The sequence below is a fragment of the Lepisma saccharinum genome, chromosome 6, assembly GCF_977018435.1.
Source record: "Lepisma saccharinum chromosome 6, izLepSacc3.1, whole genome shotgun sequence".
NCBI lineage: Eukaryota > Metazoa > Arthropoda > Insecta > Zygentoma > Lepismatidae > Lepisma > Lepisma saccharinum.
The window spans coordinates 54,460,522-54,479,449 of NC_139234.1; the positions used below are offsets into that span (position 1 = coordinate 54,460,522).

General features: G+C 35.9%; 1 protein-coding gene across 3 annotated transcripts in view; it reads right to left on the reverse strand.

Annotated features, from left to right (window-relative positions):
• Positions 1-7,492: 7,492 nt before the first annotated feature.
• Positions 7,493-18,928, reverse strand: part of LOC145988767 (uncharacterized) — a 58,615-nt gene continuing 47,179 nt past the window's right edge. For 2 of the 3 annotated variants that reach the window (XM_083123943.1, XM_083123942.1), the window contains exon 9: positions 7,493-9,960. In XM_083123943.1, coding sequence (XP_082980069.1) covers positions 9,731-9,960 — 230 coding nt within the window. In that variant the 3' untranslated portion in view covers positions 7,493-9,730. Of the gene's footprint in view, positions 9,961-17,052; positions 17,106-18,928 lie in introns of those variants that run through there. The other variant, XM_083123944.1, reaches the window with a different exon arrangement.

An 18,928-nucleotide genomic window follows, 5' to 3' on the forward strand; every position in this document is an offset into this window, starting at 1 on the left:
ATTAACGTACGTGGGCATGAAAGCAATTGCATTTTGACTGTGATTATTTAACGAACAATGTTTCCTAGTGAATTTCAAAATTAACTATTTCATGAACTTAGAATTACGTTAATTACTTATGTAATAGAGGTTTGGCCAAATTGAACGAATTTCAAGATATATTCCCGTCATGCTTTTGTTGTATGTATCTTGTGGTTCACGAGAAAAACTAATTTAATTGCATGACGTATCATAAGTGTAGGCCACGTACGTATTTGTAATACTACGGCATGCAATGAAAAGTGAAAGTTGACATAATCCTAACTTAAATCAATTCATCCCTTTGTTTAACCTACACGTTAACAAGTACAATTCCTTACTTTAGCATCAATTATTCATATTTGTGCATTATTATAAAGCACTAGTTATTGCATACGTAAACTACCAAAAACCTGTTCATGTAGAAATGAAGCTTACAATGTGCTTTTTTGTTAAATAATTAGTAGTTAAGCATGCACTTTGAACCTGATTGTGCAATGCACAAATGCTTGTTGTAATTTATTGAATCTAAATTCTTCATGTAACCTAGGAAAATTATTTATAATTGTTATTTGAGAATACTTTACCTTGCAGGACGAGCTATATATTATTATTGCATGGATGAATGCAATTGTGCATGTGAATTTGTTGTTATGCAAGAATGCGTTTATTTGTGATATGAAATTTGCGGTAGACAATGCATGCTTGTTGAGTACGCATGCAAAATGAGCTCTTTATGCACTTATGCAACCATTTTGTACAGTAAGGTATTCAGATTGAATAAAACAGGTCAAGTTATTTACGAATTTGCCTTGAATCATTGAATAAGCTACCTTTTATTATTGTAATCATTAAATACTAGTTCTGAATACATGCCACTTTAGTAGTATTAGTAATACAATATGTTTAATGCATGCAAATGCATTAATGTGTTTAAGGTATGTTAGTGTAGATAAGTGTACTTTGCATTATTTGAAGGATTATTGGATGAAAATTAAGATTGCAAGTATACACAACTGTAAACGGGTGTTAATGCATGAACAATAAAGGGGCAATTAACAACCGTGGGAACAGATTAGTTGAAATTTACAACTTTGTGAAAAAAATTGCAACATTTATTAACGGATGCCTTAGGCTTACTTCGTTTGGTCCCTAAACTAATAAAGGGCTTGCTTCCTTTTTGCGTGCAGAAATGAACCTTGCAATACTGCCAGATATCCTGCACCCAGAGGCCTGCACAATACCTGGAGCAGACCCGTTCGCGAGACATCGCTCCTGAAATGCCATGCAACCTGCGCAACACCCTTGCTTGAGCACCTTGCCTGACCATCTGCCCAGATCGTTCTTGGCAGGTATTGAAAACCCGCCGGGTACCCACAGTCGTAAGATACCTAGTAGGTCTCGGTGCGTTCATTGAATCAACTGCACGCCCCTCCCTCTGCATGACGTAGTTGCTTCGAGCAGAAACTGCACCGGGCGCACACCGTTCTGCAGTGTTGCCAACTGAAATAGATTTTCACTACTTAAAAAAAGGGAACTCAAAGCTTCGTAAGCCACATCACCAATGAAATGAGATTTACGAATGTTGCTACCCCCCACACATGCATTGAAATAGGTTTTCCGTGGCACAGGATCCATAAGTATATGTCGTAAACAACCAATATACGTATATATAGTGATATAGGGCAGGACTGAAACATGTCACGTTCGACGCTGAGGTGGCGAGTCGAACAACACACTGTTCTACTGCGAACACCAGGGCCGTAGTCAGCCAGGGGCATTGCCGTTACCCTCGTTTGGGGAGGGGGGTTTCAAGTACTTGGATAAACGTGCCAACAACAACAATCACAATAATAGTAATAAAGTAGCATGAAAGGCATTATTATCCTCATAAATCATGCAAAAAGGGGGTAGAAGTCGGTTCTCACGCATTTGTGTTGAAACAGAGGATTAGAAATATTTATTTTCAACACGTCAATTTCACATTAGCTAATAATGGAAAACAATCACACAAACTGTTTTTGAAAGAAAGAAAGTGCATGTACATACATATGGCATGTAAAATTTCCATCTACAATATTTTCTTTTCACATGGAGCGACGTATTACATAATCAATTCATCCAACTCGTAACAAACCAACATTAATAGCAAATAATATCACGGGCCGCCATAGCATTCCCTGTTTTAAAACTTTTATCACTTAGATCGTTCGGCGCTCAGGGCCGACTCCCGCTACCCCTTTGCTACGGCATTGAACTTGATGAGACTGTAAAATATTTTATAATATATTTCTACTTTCATAAAATTTGAAATCAGGGGCTGCAATTACCCCTCCATTCCCCCTCTGCAGGTGTCCTTGGCCGTCTGGAAGGAAAATGTAAGAAAAATATGAAAATTAATTCCATCTTGAGTACTCTTTAATTCTGCAAGCCTGTTTTTTCTTGTACTTTAATGTTTGACCCCCACCCTGACCCCTCCGCTAGACTTAATTTCCGTCCAAGGTTGTGAGCAATGCACCCTGCCCCCTCTGGTTGCGCCACTGCGTGCCTGGTTAAGGCACCATGCAATGAAAAACAATTAGTTTTCAGTGAGGAGATTTTTGTTTGCTCGATCATTCATTTAGATAAATGAAGCTGTAATATTGCGTGCATTTCCTGGCAATAAGATAAAAACTGCTTACGCTGAACTGAAATCGCTAAGTATATAAATTCTCCTTGGAGGAGAGAACTCCTCCTAGGACTTCATAGGATTTAGGAGCTACGTAAGTAGACAACACTGGCTGCAGCCGTCCACGTGGTGATGAAACACCTGGAGCGACATGCTGCCGGAGGGCTGTTTCCTTCCAGCAGGTTTTGCAGGTGCCCGGGTCTTGTTGAATGCCCAGTTACCTTGTAAGTGCAGAGCACCTTGAAGACCAAGAACCTGGGTAAAGACGCAAGTCGACTCGTTGCCGTGGGCAGGCGAGCAGGTATACCTGTCCTCGCCGGCAGTGGGTAGGTAAAAGGCAGACTATGCAGGCGACTGCCTGCACCGTAAGAACGAAGCATAAAACCTATGATTGCGCATGTTTGTCTTGGTTTTCGTAATAACTTGTTGACTGTTAACATCTTTGTTCCGACTGCACGCTTCCCATAAACTATTGTTGGTAAGTTCAACATATTGGAAACAAGTCACGCGTTACACTATAAGAACACCAACATATGGCAAAGGTAGGTTTTTAGATGATAATCTGTTGTTGAAATGAATTTGAATCTCTCTTATGTGATTCTCAATGGCCTTCGTGTGGGAAAATTGTAAATGAAGGTGCAGCTACATTTTTAGTAGGAAATTGTATACAGGATTCTCCTTTGTAATAAGTAAACCATGGATTTTAGGTTTTTAACCTATTTTTCCTTTGCAGGTAAGAAATAATAAGTTATGTCAGCATTTCGTTAAAAAAGGCAACAACTGATGAACTTTTATAGTGCTTAAAAAAACCTATTTTCCTTGTTAGAACCTATTTTAGGTTTATGCACCTAAATCAAACCTTTTTTAGGTTTTTATATATTTTTAAAGGTTTTACAGGATTATTTTGTCACAAACATTTGCTTTGTTTGGTCACGAAAAAATTCAATGACAAACGTGTTTGAAACATACTCTCTGTTGATTTCCCTTCCTCCAAGTCCATGGTGATTTTTCAGAGCTCTAAACAAAGCAAAATGTCTGGTGCCACTGTTACCTGTACAATCCAAAGTTGTCTCATGTGTGTGGTCTTGCTCACTTTCGCGTCACTTCGGTGCTTTGTGGTATTCACGCCTTGCAAACTAACATTTCAGCATTGAAGTTTGCACCACTGACCATGTTTTTGTTGAAATATTATTTTCGGTATACAAGATGATCCTCACAGGCAAAATTGCTTAGTTTGACTGTGGATAACATGAAAAAAGATTGTTGCCTAACTATACGGCGAAGAGTGGATTTTAATGTCAAATTTCGAATGGCAAGTTCTGCAATTGCCGTAGGGTTAGGAAACGCACATAATGTTATGCAAGATAGTGTGTATTTCAGGATATAGGTGTTCCATTTTCATTGCCGGTGACTAAATCAGCATTTTCAGGAATTCTGAACTATTTTAAGTTGTTTTTTTAACCTACTTCAGGATTTTTCGAGCCTAACAAGATTTTTAGAACCAATTTTAGGAACCTAAAAACACTTTTTAGAAAAATCTGAGGTCTAGTAATAAGACAGCTGATACCAATGCACCATCAGAAATTATTTCAATTTAATAAGATACCACTGCATATTTTAAGTTCAAGTGTTGTTCCATGGCTGTGTGAGGCCCTGTGCAAACTATATCCACAAGTTCCCTACATTTTGACAATTTGTATTTCTAGTAAAAATTCTGCTAGAGGGTTTTGCCATAAACCACCGACAAAATTTGAGTTTTTAGAGAACATCATGGTAAAATAACTTGTTTATTAGTTGAGGCTTGGTTTTCAGCACTATAAGCACCTAAAAAATGTATTGTATTATGTTTGTACGCAGTTGTGCACTACATATTCATTGTTGTCACATGATGTTAGTACTCTACGAAAATAGAACCTTGCTAGCAGAGAAGCCAAAAGTATGAAACCCTGAGATTAAGTGTTTTGCCCATTTCATGCATTGTTGAACAGTATTTAAAGCTATCAAACCTTTTTTGAAAGCATCTTTATGATTTTTAAAAATTCGCCTTTTTATTTTATCCTTTTAAAGCCTGATTCAAATTTACCTTTCCTGTGCAGCAAATGTCCTTTCATGGACATCCGGAAGGGAAAGCTAACCCCCCCCCCTGAAAAATAAATGTCCACCTAAAAAGTATATATATTTCACATAATTTCATTTGGCACAGTAATTTGTTAATTACCATAAGTGTGTTGAAGGAACATGATAATTTCAGACAAACGGTTTTTTAAGGGCATCACTATTATGGGGGAAAATAATGCCTCCTTTGCCCCCCTTGGAAAAAAATTACCTTACTTGTCTTTTTAAAGTTTCTTTTTGGAAGTACTTCCCTTCAATGTCACAACACAGAAGGGGTCTTCAACTCGAATACAAAATTTGTCAAATGATACTTTGTTCTTAAAGTGAAGCAGAACTTTTCCAGAATCCAGTCACATCTAAGTAATGTAAACCTTGGATAATAAAAGTCATTACAGAAAATATTGGTTTACTTTTTTTTTTTTTTTTTTTAGTCTATCACCATTACAGAATACTTCAAAACTTCCATATTTTTTATATCTTTATCTTCAATATTTTACCCCAGCCTGTCTGAGGTTAAAAGGAGAGTCAGAATTTGCAGGTGATAATGAATGATTACATACCTTAGATTAAAAGAAATATTTCAGTTTTGTGTTATTTTTAGGAGATACCTTTTTAACCAAAAAGAAACATTTTGTTGAAACGCTTTTAAAATTTTATCAAAGATAAGGAAGTTTTTGGGAGTATAAAATATCAAAATTTGCTGCAAGCATAAGTATTGAACTACTGTAATTAACTTCTAAGAATGCAATAAATTGAATATTAACAACTCAACATTTGACACTGGTTAAAATTTATTTGAATTGATGTTTAAAATGAAGTAAAGTTCCACATCATAGTTCGCTAAACTAGAAGAGGAATCCTATTTTTTTTTAAAAAAAAAGTTTTGAATACCAGGACAGATTGCAATTGGTTTAAAAAAATATATGGAGGGGCTTGATATAATTTAAAATGTACCCCTCTTATTGGATGCTAAATGCAACATGCCGTCATCTGTCCTTTTACAAGTGAACTAAATGAAGTAAGCTCTTTAAAGGAACGCACTGATTTCCAATAATTGTTCTAAAATACACTTTTCAAATGTGCTGCCATCTGCTCTTATAAAAATGAACTAGCTATCTATGCCATATTTTTCTAGCACCCCTCCCCAATTGTGAAAATGGAATCTGCCAGACAGTTTGTTCTGAGGGAGGGAAAATATCATCAACCCCTCTAATGAGAGGCAACCAGCCTATTGTGTAATCGACTGGAAGAGTGCATTCTAAAGAGGGGAGGACACTGGAAGTGTCTATTCTAAAGGAAACTGATCCTTGAGGGTGGGCAACCAGCACATTGTGTAATTGTCTGGAAGAGTCCATTCTAAAGAGGGAAAGAAACTGCTCCTTGCATGTATGCAACCAGCACGTTGAGCAATTAACTGGAAGAGTTCATTCTACAGAGGGGTGGAACCTGTAGGTTAGGCAACCAATTTCAAGGTCATCGCCAAAATTCCATGAAAATTGCAATTTTTGCGATTTCCCCCTAATTTGCCCCATTTTACTGCTTTGACCTTCAAAGTCCTTGATTTGACCTCTGTCATCCTTGAATTAGTTCATGTTATTGGCACCAGGGGGCATACATGTGAGATTGTTTTTCCCCCAAGTGTGTGTGTGGCCAACTCAGTGAAAGTTTTCCTTCAGCAGAATTGAGCAGCCTTTTTGGAAAATCAATTTGTCCACAAGAAAAATTTCTACTTTTTCCCCTTCATCAATCTGAGGGGAGCCATATTTACAAATTGAATCTTTCAGCAATCTAACGTTAGTTCATTTTTCCAGCAGTAGAGAGCAGTTTTATTAGTTCTCATTTTATTTTTGGTATAATTCAAAGTTCTTGTAAGGGACTTAATACTCAGGCTACTTTAATTAATTGGGTATACAAATTTTCTAATTAGAAATGGTGGTTTTCACGATTTATTTTCTATGTTGGAACAGTTTTAAAATACATTTTTCCTATTCTACAAGTACTTTTAAGGTTTATTTGTACTTAATTGTTAATTGAACTTTTGCTTTTTAGAGCAATGATTTTCACAAAGTGCAAAATTCAGAATAATGTAAAGCCAGTGTTCAGTTTTCCAAGACAACATTCCACTTTTTTCAGTTTTCCCAATCTTTCCCACGTTTTGGTCATCTCTCTCTCTCTCTCTCTCTCTCTAATGCTCTGCTCTGCATTATGCATAACCATTTTGCTTTTTTGTGTTGTGTACAGTGTTCTTTGTGAATAACTGCAATTTTGATCTATTTTAGCCCTGCTATGGGATCTAGTGGAGCAAAAGTCATGCCAATTTTGTATTTACTAACTCCTCATAATTTAATCCCCATACCTTTAGGTAGATCTAAAGAAAAATTCTCAAAATTCCCTTTCACTTACCTTATTATAAACATACAAACCAAAATCAATTAAAACTATGATAAAAGTGAAAGTTATTTTTTGAATTTTTGCACTAGGTTTGCATAGCTTTCTTCGGTATCGTATCAATAGCTATAAAACTATATACATATGGTAAGCAAATTCACAATTTTATTCAAAACTACCATAAACTTAATAGCATACAATTTTTATGCACTGGATGATGGTCAGTCTGCTCAGTGCTACACACAAAGAAATGCATCAGGTGCAAGAACAAGTCTCGAAAAATTAATCCAAAAGCTTGCTTTATTCTTTGCTTTCTTCCATACAACACAAATATCCATATGATAAATAAAGTTTGTGACACTACATAAACATGATACACTTCAGATTTCTACAGAAAAGACAACTAATTTGTGCTTCCATGATCCTGCTATTCCTCTGAAAATAGTGTAAAACTGCTGGAATATTGGTGTTTGAAAAGGTTATATTTTGTGTTTCAATTTGTTTATATTTTTGTTATTTAGAGCAGCTTTGATGCCACTTAGCTAATTGTGATAATGAGAATGAGGGGTGATTACATGAAACAATGCAGAACTGTTTAGGAATGAACAGTTGACAGAACAAACATTTTTGCCAATTTACTTGTTTACTTTGTTTCATGCAATTCAGAGTTCACCATTCCATCTGTTAAAACACACACAAAGTAAAGCAACATAATTACTCGCAGCTGCACAAATTTACTGACATATATCACCCCTCGCATACTGCATGCATGGATACCAGCAAGTATGTCCAAAACCCAGCTTAAACTTAGAATTTCTTACTCCACATCCAAAGATTATGTTGGTTAAAATTAAAAATCTTTCTAAGTACAGTATTCTGACATCTGAAACGAGGAACTAGAATCACCAATTTGTTGCTTAATTTTTTTTTTAATCACATGTTTTTATATCAGACCAATATTTGAAATAATTTAGGGGCGCTATTAATATTTTGCCACCTACATTACCACTAATTAGAGAATGGTCAGTCTACACAAAATTTAAGTAGTTTGATGACTACATTAAAATCACCAAAACACTTTCTGTAAATATATTTTATTTCTTGAATTAATATACAATACATTCTCGGTCTTTGTACACTGAGAACCCCTCGTAAATTAATGTTTGTGGCCCATCATAAAAAGAGAGATCTGTGAAGAAGAATGCCCAATTGAAACTGAAAATAACAGGGAATGGCAATGTATTGGAATCCTCAAGGAGAACCCATATGCAAGGACATTCAAGCAAGTGTGAAAAAAGACAATGATCACAGTAGTGGATGTTTTTGCATATTTTACGTGAAAAAAATGTTATTGTAACTTTGAAGCACAAACCAAAATACCCTTGAATATATTCTCCATTTTCAATGTAAAAACTATTAGTTTCTCACAATCAAAATATTCTTGAAGGAGCAATTTACCTGTGTTTTTTGGATCATTTACAATATACCAAATTTTCCATATTACCTGGAATAATGTTAATTAACCATATAGGGTGTCACAGTTGACACCAACAAAAATGACAATGCAAAAGGTTTCCTGGTGCTGAAAGGAATCTTATTGATGTGCTGAACTAAACTGCGGACGACATTCCTGAAATAATTATCCTAGTGCAAGAACCACTGAATGACTAGGAACAAAGTTCAGAATTGAGCATTGTGTAAAATATGGTAAGTGACATTTTGTTAATTTTCGAGTTGCAAAGTAAAATGTGCCTTCCTTCAATTTGAGTGAAATTGTCATTTCATACAATTTATGTACAGTATAGCTTCTAATAACCTTTTTTCTTCATGAACTCGTAAATGACCAAAATGTCACTTACCATGTTTTACACGCGAGCCCTTCAATTAACAGTAGGATGGAGAGGGTTTAAGAAAGCTGTATGATCTCTCTGGAATTACCTGAACCATGCATTTAGAAAAGAAGTCCACATATATTTTATCTAATTATATTTAATTTGGTAAAATATTAGCAACTCTGTCAAGTAGAATTATAGCAATTTCATGTTGACAAATACAGAACTCTGCACCTTGTATAAAAATGGATACCTTTTCAAAATATAGTACTAATTGACATTTCCAGGTATTTAATTAAAATAACATCTCTTAAGGAACATGAAAGATTCCTTCACCTCCCCTTGTGGTTCCAATGAGTTTTGCCACAGAAGAAAAAGGCTGCCTATTGAAACCTACATACGTTTACATTGATAAAAATAAAGTAACAAAATTGTTCTATGTCTATGAAATTAGTCTATGAAACCTAAATTTACAGAAATACCACGTTGGTAAAATACTAGCAACAATGTAAGACTACTTATGTCTCAACCATACATAGAAGGTTACCGGTCAGTCAATTATGGGATACTAATAGCTTTACTCGATATCGACAGTTATTGCACATTTTCTTCCTTATGTTATAATAATTTGTACATACTTTTTAACACAAAAACAGGACAAGTGTATATAATTTACAAATTAAGTCTTTCTTAAACAGGAATGTTACTTTTAACAACAGATATCAAGGCCACTGGCCACCTGTGCTTGAGCATCCATTTGTAAAAGATCCTCTTTTGAAGTTTTGGTTTCCAGTATATACTGAAGCACAACACTGTGTTTGAAAGTCCATTTCCATTTCTTGCAAGAACTTCTGAAACTAATCCACTGCACAGAGGCTTCCTCCTTCTTGCCAGTCGAATCCAAGAACTTCACATATTGATATATTGCATCTTCATCATCTGCAATTGGAATAACACTTTATACAAGAGTAATACAAGTGGTAAGCAGCAAGTATTTCACATGTGATGCAATGGTACACACAAGCGCATTCAAATTATGAACGAACTGCTGACTGTGCATTATCAATGGGGGGGGGGGGGATATTTGTTTTTGTTATCAAGTGATAATTTCATCTTTTCTGGGAAATTTTGCAGTACTGAAAACTTATTAACACTTTTTTTTCGCCTTGTATGTATGTATGTATTGCTTGCATTGTAGAATTATTTCTCTTGAAAACAAAACATAACAGCAAAAATTGTGTTTATGTGCTTGTAAGAACTGTAAACTGAAATAAATAATTCTTATTAACACTTTCTGACCTAAGCGAAACATAGGGATGGACTCTGAGGAAATTCCCAGACTTCTCCAGGTTTTTATGGTACTTTACATAACTTTCCAGACTACTGTAATGATTGAACTTTTAAGTTTCTGAAGAAGAAGAAAAAAAAAAGGCTAAGATGTATCTGTATCAGCCAATACCAGTGGTGTTGATACTGGTTTATGCACACTTTTCCTGCACTCTGGCCATGCAATGCTTTCATGGGAGTCCAATTATCCTGGAAATTGTACAAAAAAAAGTATTTTATTGTGCACCAGTTTTGTGTAAAAAAAACAACAACTGAATTTTGTGATAACATAGCATGCAATTTAATATCCTGATACAATTCTTGATTATTTTGAAGCAAAACTGATAACTTAATGCTTATAAGGGCTGAGCCGCAGTGGCGTATGCAAGGGAGGGATTACGGGGTTTAACCCCCCCCCCCCCCCACCCTGGTGCTTGTGAAATATTATGAAAAATTCTGTGGAAAAAATTCAAAATGGCCAATTTATCACAGTCAAAGATCTGCGACAATACTATTACTACTACAACTAATAATAATAATTTGAATTATTATTTCCATGCAGCACGGAGAAATGCACAGCATTCCAAACACATGCATCTTTCAGAGTGAATGCCTTGAAAACTAACACGAATTTATTCTTGAAAATAAAATATGAGGGCAACTATGATTTAAAAAGAGAGAAAAGTTGTTTTGTATCTCAGATGCAACAATGTGCAATACACTGGCGTACGCAGGAGTTCTTTTTCGGGAGGGACTGGAATAGTAAATGTGGATAGCACACGGCTTTGTTTTGGAGGGCAGGATGCATAATAAAATATTTCGTATTTTTTGGAGCTTTTCAGTTCATTAAAATTGTATTCCAAGACAAAAATTGTAATCTGGGCTCACTTTAAAAGAGGTTTCGCATTTACACATTTTGATTTTTTAAAGTTCTTAATGGATTTTAAAATAGATTTTCTCAAAATTTTGGTAGGGGCTGTAACCCCAACTGGCACCCCTCTACGTATGCCAGTGTTCAATGAACATTTATTTTTTTGTGTGAACAATGAGAATTATAGTTTTTCTTGTATGTACACATTGCTTGCATTGTAGAATTATTTTCCTGTAGTTTACGGTTATATTTTTAATTTTTTTCATGAGAGCACAAAGACTATGTTCTAATAATAAGGATATCAAAAATGAAGAAGAAAGGCTTTTTAATATAGCAAAAGAAAATGGTTTTCACACTAACAGAATAAACCAAATCAAAAAACAAGTCGCAAGAAAACTAAAGGAAAAGAGAAATACAGACCAAGATGAAAAATCTGTTGAAAAGAAATTTCTGTGCATTCCATTCCACAAGGGATTCTCACATAAAATTGCCAAAATTTTTAGAAGTTTTAATTTCAAAATTGTTTTTAGATCACCAAGAAGTTTGGAATGTACATTTAATGAATTCAAAATGAGAAACTCTCTACCAGATGTGGAAACCACAGGAATATATAATATAAGTTGTTCATGTTCAAAAGATTATGTGGGACAAACAGCAAGGAAAATGGCAATAAGATGGCACGAACACGATTTGGACATTATAAATCTAAATGCAAGAACAGGTTTGTCAGCTCACATCATCGAAGAGAAGCATTTGATTAAAAAGAGAAGGGTTTTAAAAAGATTTATGGGAAACATAGAGTTGATGTCTGGGAAGCTTCATTCATTGCAGAAGAAAAATGGAATAAATTAAATAATGAAAATGGTAACATAGATCCAGTATGGAGTTTTCTTTTCCACAAATGGAGTAAGCCACCATCTTTAAAATTTAATGCAACAGAAAACATCAAGAGACTTTGTGAAAACAATGACGACTTTGAATTACCTGATGATATTTGGGATTTATAATTTTAAATAAAAAATAATGTGATCAACATTTTTTTATCTGAAATAAAAATAAAACATACGGCTTCTTTTCACAGTTAAGTTGCTATATTACAATGCAACATTGACAACATCCATTATATAACGGATTATTTTTGTTTAAAAAATTGCTATCCATTGTTATAACTGTATCTTTAGTCAAAATGAAAATAAATGTCTCATGAAGGGAGCGTGTGTTCTCCTGAAACGTCACAACGAAAAACTGTTTTCTTATGCTTGTAATAACCGTAAACTACAGGAAAACAATGAGAATTAACTAAAGGAAGTTCTTGGTTCCATTTAAGCAGCTAATGTTTAGACAAAGGCTAGGTGGACAAGAATACAGTCACCAGTCTGCCTTCCCATTGTTTACCGCAGCACGTTTGAATGTCTCTCTTTAAAATGTCTCACCTCGTTGACTAGACAATTATTCAAACGACAATAAGCTTAACTATTGCAAAATGTTTTGTTGGTAAGAAAAGCGAGACAATCCAGATGTGAATTATCAGGGACATTTATGCAGGGAAGAAGCCGGAAAAATTCCAACCAATTCCGGGAATCGAACCCGGATGTCCCGCATGGTTGTCAGATGCTCTACCGACCAGACCACCGGAGCTTCTTGGATGAGTTCCATACTTTGATTATTTCAATTTATTTTAATATATTTTCTTGTTTTTTATGTATTTTCTTCACACTTAAAATGTGTCACCTCGTTGACCAGACAATTATTTCGTAACAAAGAAACAAAAATGCTCCCAGAATTTGATAAAAATCGAATGACTAGAAAGTAATTTCATTCTATTACTTCCATAAATACTATATTTATGTAGATCTCTACTACTTAATAGTACAGGGAGGTTATTGCAGCATGCCACCGCTTCAGCATCGGCCGCTTGCCGGCGCAGTCATGCAACAGGTGCCGGCAAATTGCGTAACAGATAGCCCGTAACAGAAACCGCTTGTTTTGTAATGTTTCCACTTTTCACAATTACAGTTACAATTACAATTGAAATAAGCACGTACCTTGTCGCACGGATGCAGGAAAGGGTGTCCTCCCAAATACAAATATTTCCGGCACCTTATTTCTGACATCTAATCTTAGATTAGACATCGCTACTTTATCCTCAGTTGACAGAAAGGGAAGACAGCATCCCGGCGCATAAAGCAAACCGAAAGCGTAAAATGATATTTAAAAGTAATAATAATGATGATCACTAACCTCCTGTGTTATAAGAGATGTTGAAAATGACTTCCTTCAACAGCAATACAACACGTTTCTTAGGTTCAAGAGATCCTGTCTATCGTAATCCCTGACCACTTTTCTGCAAGAATTCGTTTTCACGTAATTATCGTACATAAAAACTCTATGTTCAAGACTATATTTGTTTAACGACATAAGTAATGAATGAATAACAATTAACACACAATAAAGCACTAGCACACCAACTCAATAACACAGTATAAACAAAACGCGTACTGATAAACGCGAACAGAAGTGAACATGAATGAGCGTAGACTCACTGTCTGGTAGCCGACAGTGTTGCTAACCATTTTTCGGCAATGTCCCTACAGACGTAGTCAAAATGTCCCTACAACTGACCAAATGTCCCTACGCCAAGTAAAGTGACTAAAAAAAAACACCTCATGAGCATGCAAACAGAAGATAAAATATACCCATTTACTTACCAAATCTTTCTGCTCGGTGCTTCCACAATTAATGAAGGAGCGAATTTACAATACAGGACCTCTCCCCGATTTTTTGTAATATTTCGCATACTCACTAATTGAGGCCTCCTAATCACGAATTTGAAGTTAAAATTTGGGGGGTCACGTGTAGAAATTGCAAAATAAGTGACATTGAGTGGTCCGCGATCGGCACGATTGCTTATTATTTACCGGAAGATTTTGTGTTTCCAATACTTAAAAAACGAAATATACATTCCTGATATTACTACGACCCCAAATTTTAACTATGTTTGCCTATCCTAACCTAACCTAACCGTACCTGAATGGTTCGTGGGGCTATCCGTCAATGGTTTGTTGGGCTACCCGTGCATGTTTTTTTCGAGCCCAAATTTTAACTATGTTTGCCTAACCTAACTTAACCTAAACTTACCGAGAATGGTCAGTGGGGCTATTCCTGAATGGTTTTGCGGTAATTGTGATTACGAACCGATAAAAAATATTATTTTCGTAGCACTTTAACGGCAAACGTTCATCATCGAAGGCCATTTTCGTATCCTGCAATTTTATGATTGATGTACTGTTGCCAAATTTACCTGTAATCAAATCAGTTCTTCTACATCGTGATTGTCGCTGTCACATGTAAGCACGTTCTTTGGGCAATATACTGAAATCCATAAGTTTATTAATTAGCCCACAGCCATCCTCCTGCACACTCCACCTAACAATCTGTACAACATTAACAACTTTTTTACTGTTCTCTTCCGCCATTCTTACACGATCCATGCTCTCCAAGTATGAAATCAACAGTGTGGCAACGCTGTAGACAGCGTAACTAATTTTAATTTGTTCATATCAACAAATATGGCTACCATACTTGTATACGGAGAATCATTGCGAGAATTGAAAAGCTTATTTTACAACTTCTACACGTTAATGAACATTTTTTCCCCCTCACCCCAACATGTTAACTTGAGATAAATAATCACGAATAATTATTTCGTGAGTATAAGACGTAGCATAGAAATTACAGAAGGGTCCGGTATTGTAAATTCTTGCCTTAATGAATAATAGGGGTGTGCTGGACAGAATTTTTTGGGTCGGGATGGGATCGGGACGGTAATTTTTTAAAATCCCGACATTCGGGACTGAAAAATTTGCAATTTCCCGACCAAGTCGGAAAATTTTCTGGACGGGAAATGTTCGAAATTTCCCGAAGCACTGGAAATCTCGAATTTTACAAGTCATTTTCACTTTAAGTGATTGTTTTTGCATTTCTAGAATAAAAACTTACAACTTTCGATAAGTTCCAGAAACTTACAAGGCAGAAAACGTCGAGAATTAACGACTTTTTAAAGTAAAGAATCCAGCACACCCCTAATGAATAACGTTGAGTCGTTTACTGTTGATTATGTTATTTGAAGTCATACATGCTGCTGCTGTGAAGAGATAGATGTTGGTTGGTGATGCTGTATTTCCTGCATTCTTTAACAATTTTGGTCCCATTTTATTTCCCTTTTTTGTTTTTGTATCACTTAACATTGAAAATATTCTTTCCGTTTCCGCGTTAGAATGCGGCAATGTTAGCACTATTTTCGCGAGAGTGGAAATGTTTTCAAAAAGGAACTTGCCTTGAAAGTTTTTGGTAACCGATAACATGTTCCAAAATTCTGATGGAGATCTGTTAGTTAGTTCTTTTTTCTCCTCCTCGCTAAAGTATCCAGATAAACTTATTCATAAAATGTAATTTACCAAGATTGAAAAAAGTACCTACGTTTTCCCTCATTTGGCAAAATCTGTCCCTACGTTCCTACGCGGGCGAAATTTAGTGAAAAGTCCCTATGCGTAGGGACATGTCCCTACGGTTGGCATCACTGCCGACACGTGCAGTATGAAGCGCCATCTCGCGGCTGACAACTCACCCAACCCCCGATAAGCTGCAGGCGCTGTCGCGACAACTGAGAATAAAGTAGCGATGACTAATCTAAGATTAGACGTCAGAAATAAGGTGCCAGAAATATTTGTATTTGGGAGGACACCTTTTCCTGCATCCGTGCGACAAGGTACGTGCTTATTTCAATTGTAATTGTAACTGTAATTGTGAAAAGTGGAAACATTACAAAACAAGCGGTTTCTGTTACGGGCTATCTGTTACGCAATTTGCCGGCACCTGTTGCATGACTGTGCCGGCAAGCGGCCGATGCTGAAGCGGTGGCATGCTGCAATAACCTCCCTGTAGTAGTGGTGTTAGTAGTATTATTAGTAGTAATTCAGCTAATTAATTATTTGTAAGTATTATTAATTAATTATGAGTATTATTATTTAATTAAGGTATAATAAAACAATGGTAATGTGAATTTGGAGAAAGTTTTAGAAATAACCCCCCCCCCCCCTTGATAAAATCCTGTGTATGCTACAGCTGAGCCAATACCAGTCGTAGCAGTATTAGGAAGTATCTGTTGGAATTTATTTATCATGTAACGTTCTACTTGCCTGTTAACTTATTTAAAGTTGGGGAAGCGCAAAATTAATTACAGAGGCCAGAATATTAGATTTTATATTACAGTAGAACGTACAAGTATTTTGTGACTGAGGTTATTGCTCCGTTTTTCGAAGCACCTCAAAGTTCCAACAGGAACTTTATCTTGCTGGGCCACAGCAGAAATATTCATGCAAATAACAGTGTAAAAAAACAGAATTGTACTTGGAAATTGCACACAATAAATTGTATGGATTAATGCCAAACAGTGGCGTATACTCTGGATCATCTAGGTAATCACAGATGACCCACTGGGTCATTGACCCAGCTGTATTTCTTTTTTTTTAAATATATATATATATATATATATTTATATATATATATATATACACACACACATTTCTTTGCAATATTCTTCCAAACCAATTTCGATGCATACATTTCTTTGCTTCCGGCGCGCGAATGCTTCCAACCATTTGCCGCTGAATGTCCGGGAACCTTTCTCCAGCCGGTGGAATGACTTCAGGGAATCTCACCCTGACGTCATTCCTCCCGCTTCCCTTACAACCGTTGGCGATGAGAGAGGGGGAGGAAACACTGCTTCTCAGGCACGGTGATTTCGTGCCCAGAGTAACCTCCTTCTTGTGAGAGTCCACTGGTCGCACTCTCAACCTTCAGAGCCTTTTCAGTTCCCTCCGCTGAACTAGGGAAAACATACCCGGTAGAGTGAAGAACAGGAAAATTGAATAACATGGGCAAACCAATTCTACACTAATTTTCACTTTACATTTGCTTCTGTCTTGCTGATTTCTGTTACTTGAACATAAATTTATCAAAAGGAAAAAGCTTAAATATTGAAGATGAAGCAAACTAAATTAAAATTCAAAGCTTAAGCAATTAAAGCACCTATGTGCTGACTCCCCCCATCCTTGTATTTACAAAAATAGTGATTGTTTCTCCTCTCTAATCTTCAAAAGCAGCGAGAATACTTCTTTCACGAACTGAATATTATTTTAAAGGGAGAGATATCAAAAATGAATTATTTATATATATATATTAGTTAATTTAAGTTGCTATATTCCACCTCTTTAGATTAATAGTGATGAAGATGAACGAATTAAACATAAAACAAAAAAAACACATCAGGCACGTAGCTAGGTGGAGGACTCAGGGGGCTGAAACCCCCCTCCCCGAAATCCTACAAATATCTAATTTAAAAAGTGTATAGTGGTAATTAATTTTACTTCATTAGCAGGATTAAACACCTTGCATAATACGTTGTAATAATCTGATATTCATCTTCAGGACTTCTAACCCCCACTGTTTCAACTTTATGTGGCGGCCGCTAATAAGGGATGATCCCATCCCGAAATAAAATACTGGCTCTTGCCTGCAATGATTTGAACTTTTAAAACTTGTCATTTCGAGCTCGGAAAGGGATTTTTCTTTATCATTCATAGGGAATTTCATTCTGAGCCAGGAACACAACAACAGAAGTTTGGCGCGTGAAACTGAATGCGTGTAGTTGTTGGCTTCGTGCTGTGCTTCGTGTTTATTATTTATTTAGGTGTTAGTGTTTGTCGTGATAGTGCTGTGTTAAAGGGTAATGGATGTGATACAATATTTGCTGGTGAAACCTTTTGGAACAAGATCTTTTCAGGAGAAGTTGCAAATTGTTAATACAGGTAGGCCAGTGTCATCGATTGAACTTATTTCTACACACAAAGACAAAGATCGGGAATATGTGAGGCATTTTCGCAAGCAAATTATGACAAAACACCATGGTTGACAGAAAGTCAACTTTGCTATTTTGTTGGCCGTGCTTACTTTTCGGGGCTGAAAAGAATGTATGGACGCGTGGTGGATACTGTAATCTTTGCAACGCTTGTGCCAAACATGAAAAATCCAAAAGTCACATAACTTCCTTTGTTAAGCTGCAATCTTTTGCACAGACACGTATTGACGTGCAACTGGACAAACAGCATGCTTTGGATGTGGTACGGCACAAGTAATCGGGTCCTGGAGTAAGTTGAATTTTGCACTTAAATTAATATTGCGGGTTTTTATTTCACTAGTGCACGTTTTTCATTTTATATTTCACAGGTTGTTTTTTTTATAGCTTTATAATACTGTCTTGTTTTATTATTTGAAATTCTACACGTATATTAAACTGCGATAACGAGAATTAATTGATTGTGGTCGTAGCAATAAGACAAACATTCCGACATAATATTCCTAAATCCAATATGGATCCTGACATAAATTGCACGGAAACTTTTGGAGTTTGAGGATCAAGGGTCGGAGATTACCCACTCGTTAGAACCAGCATACGCCACTGATGCCAAACAAGATATCGTTTAAGCATGCGTAAGTAAACCCAAAATTACTAATCCACTATGTTGCTCAACTTATCATGTACTGCACATGATTTCATCATCATAATTTGTTTAATTAATAAGAAGATCAGAATTTTAATTAACCAATGATCAAACATGCATTTATTTCCTTTTTGTTCATCTTATAAAG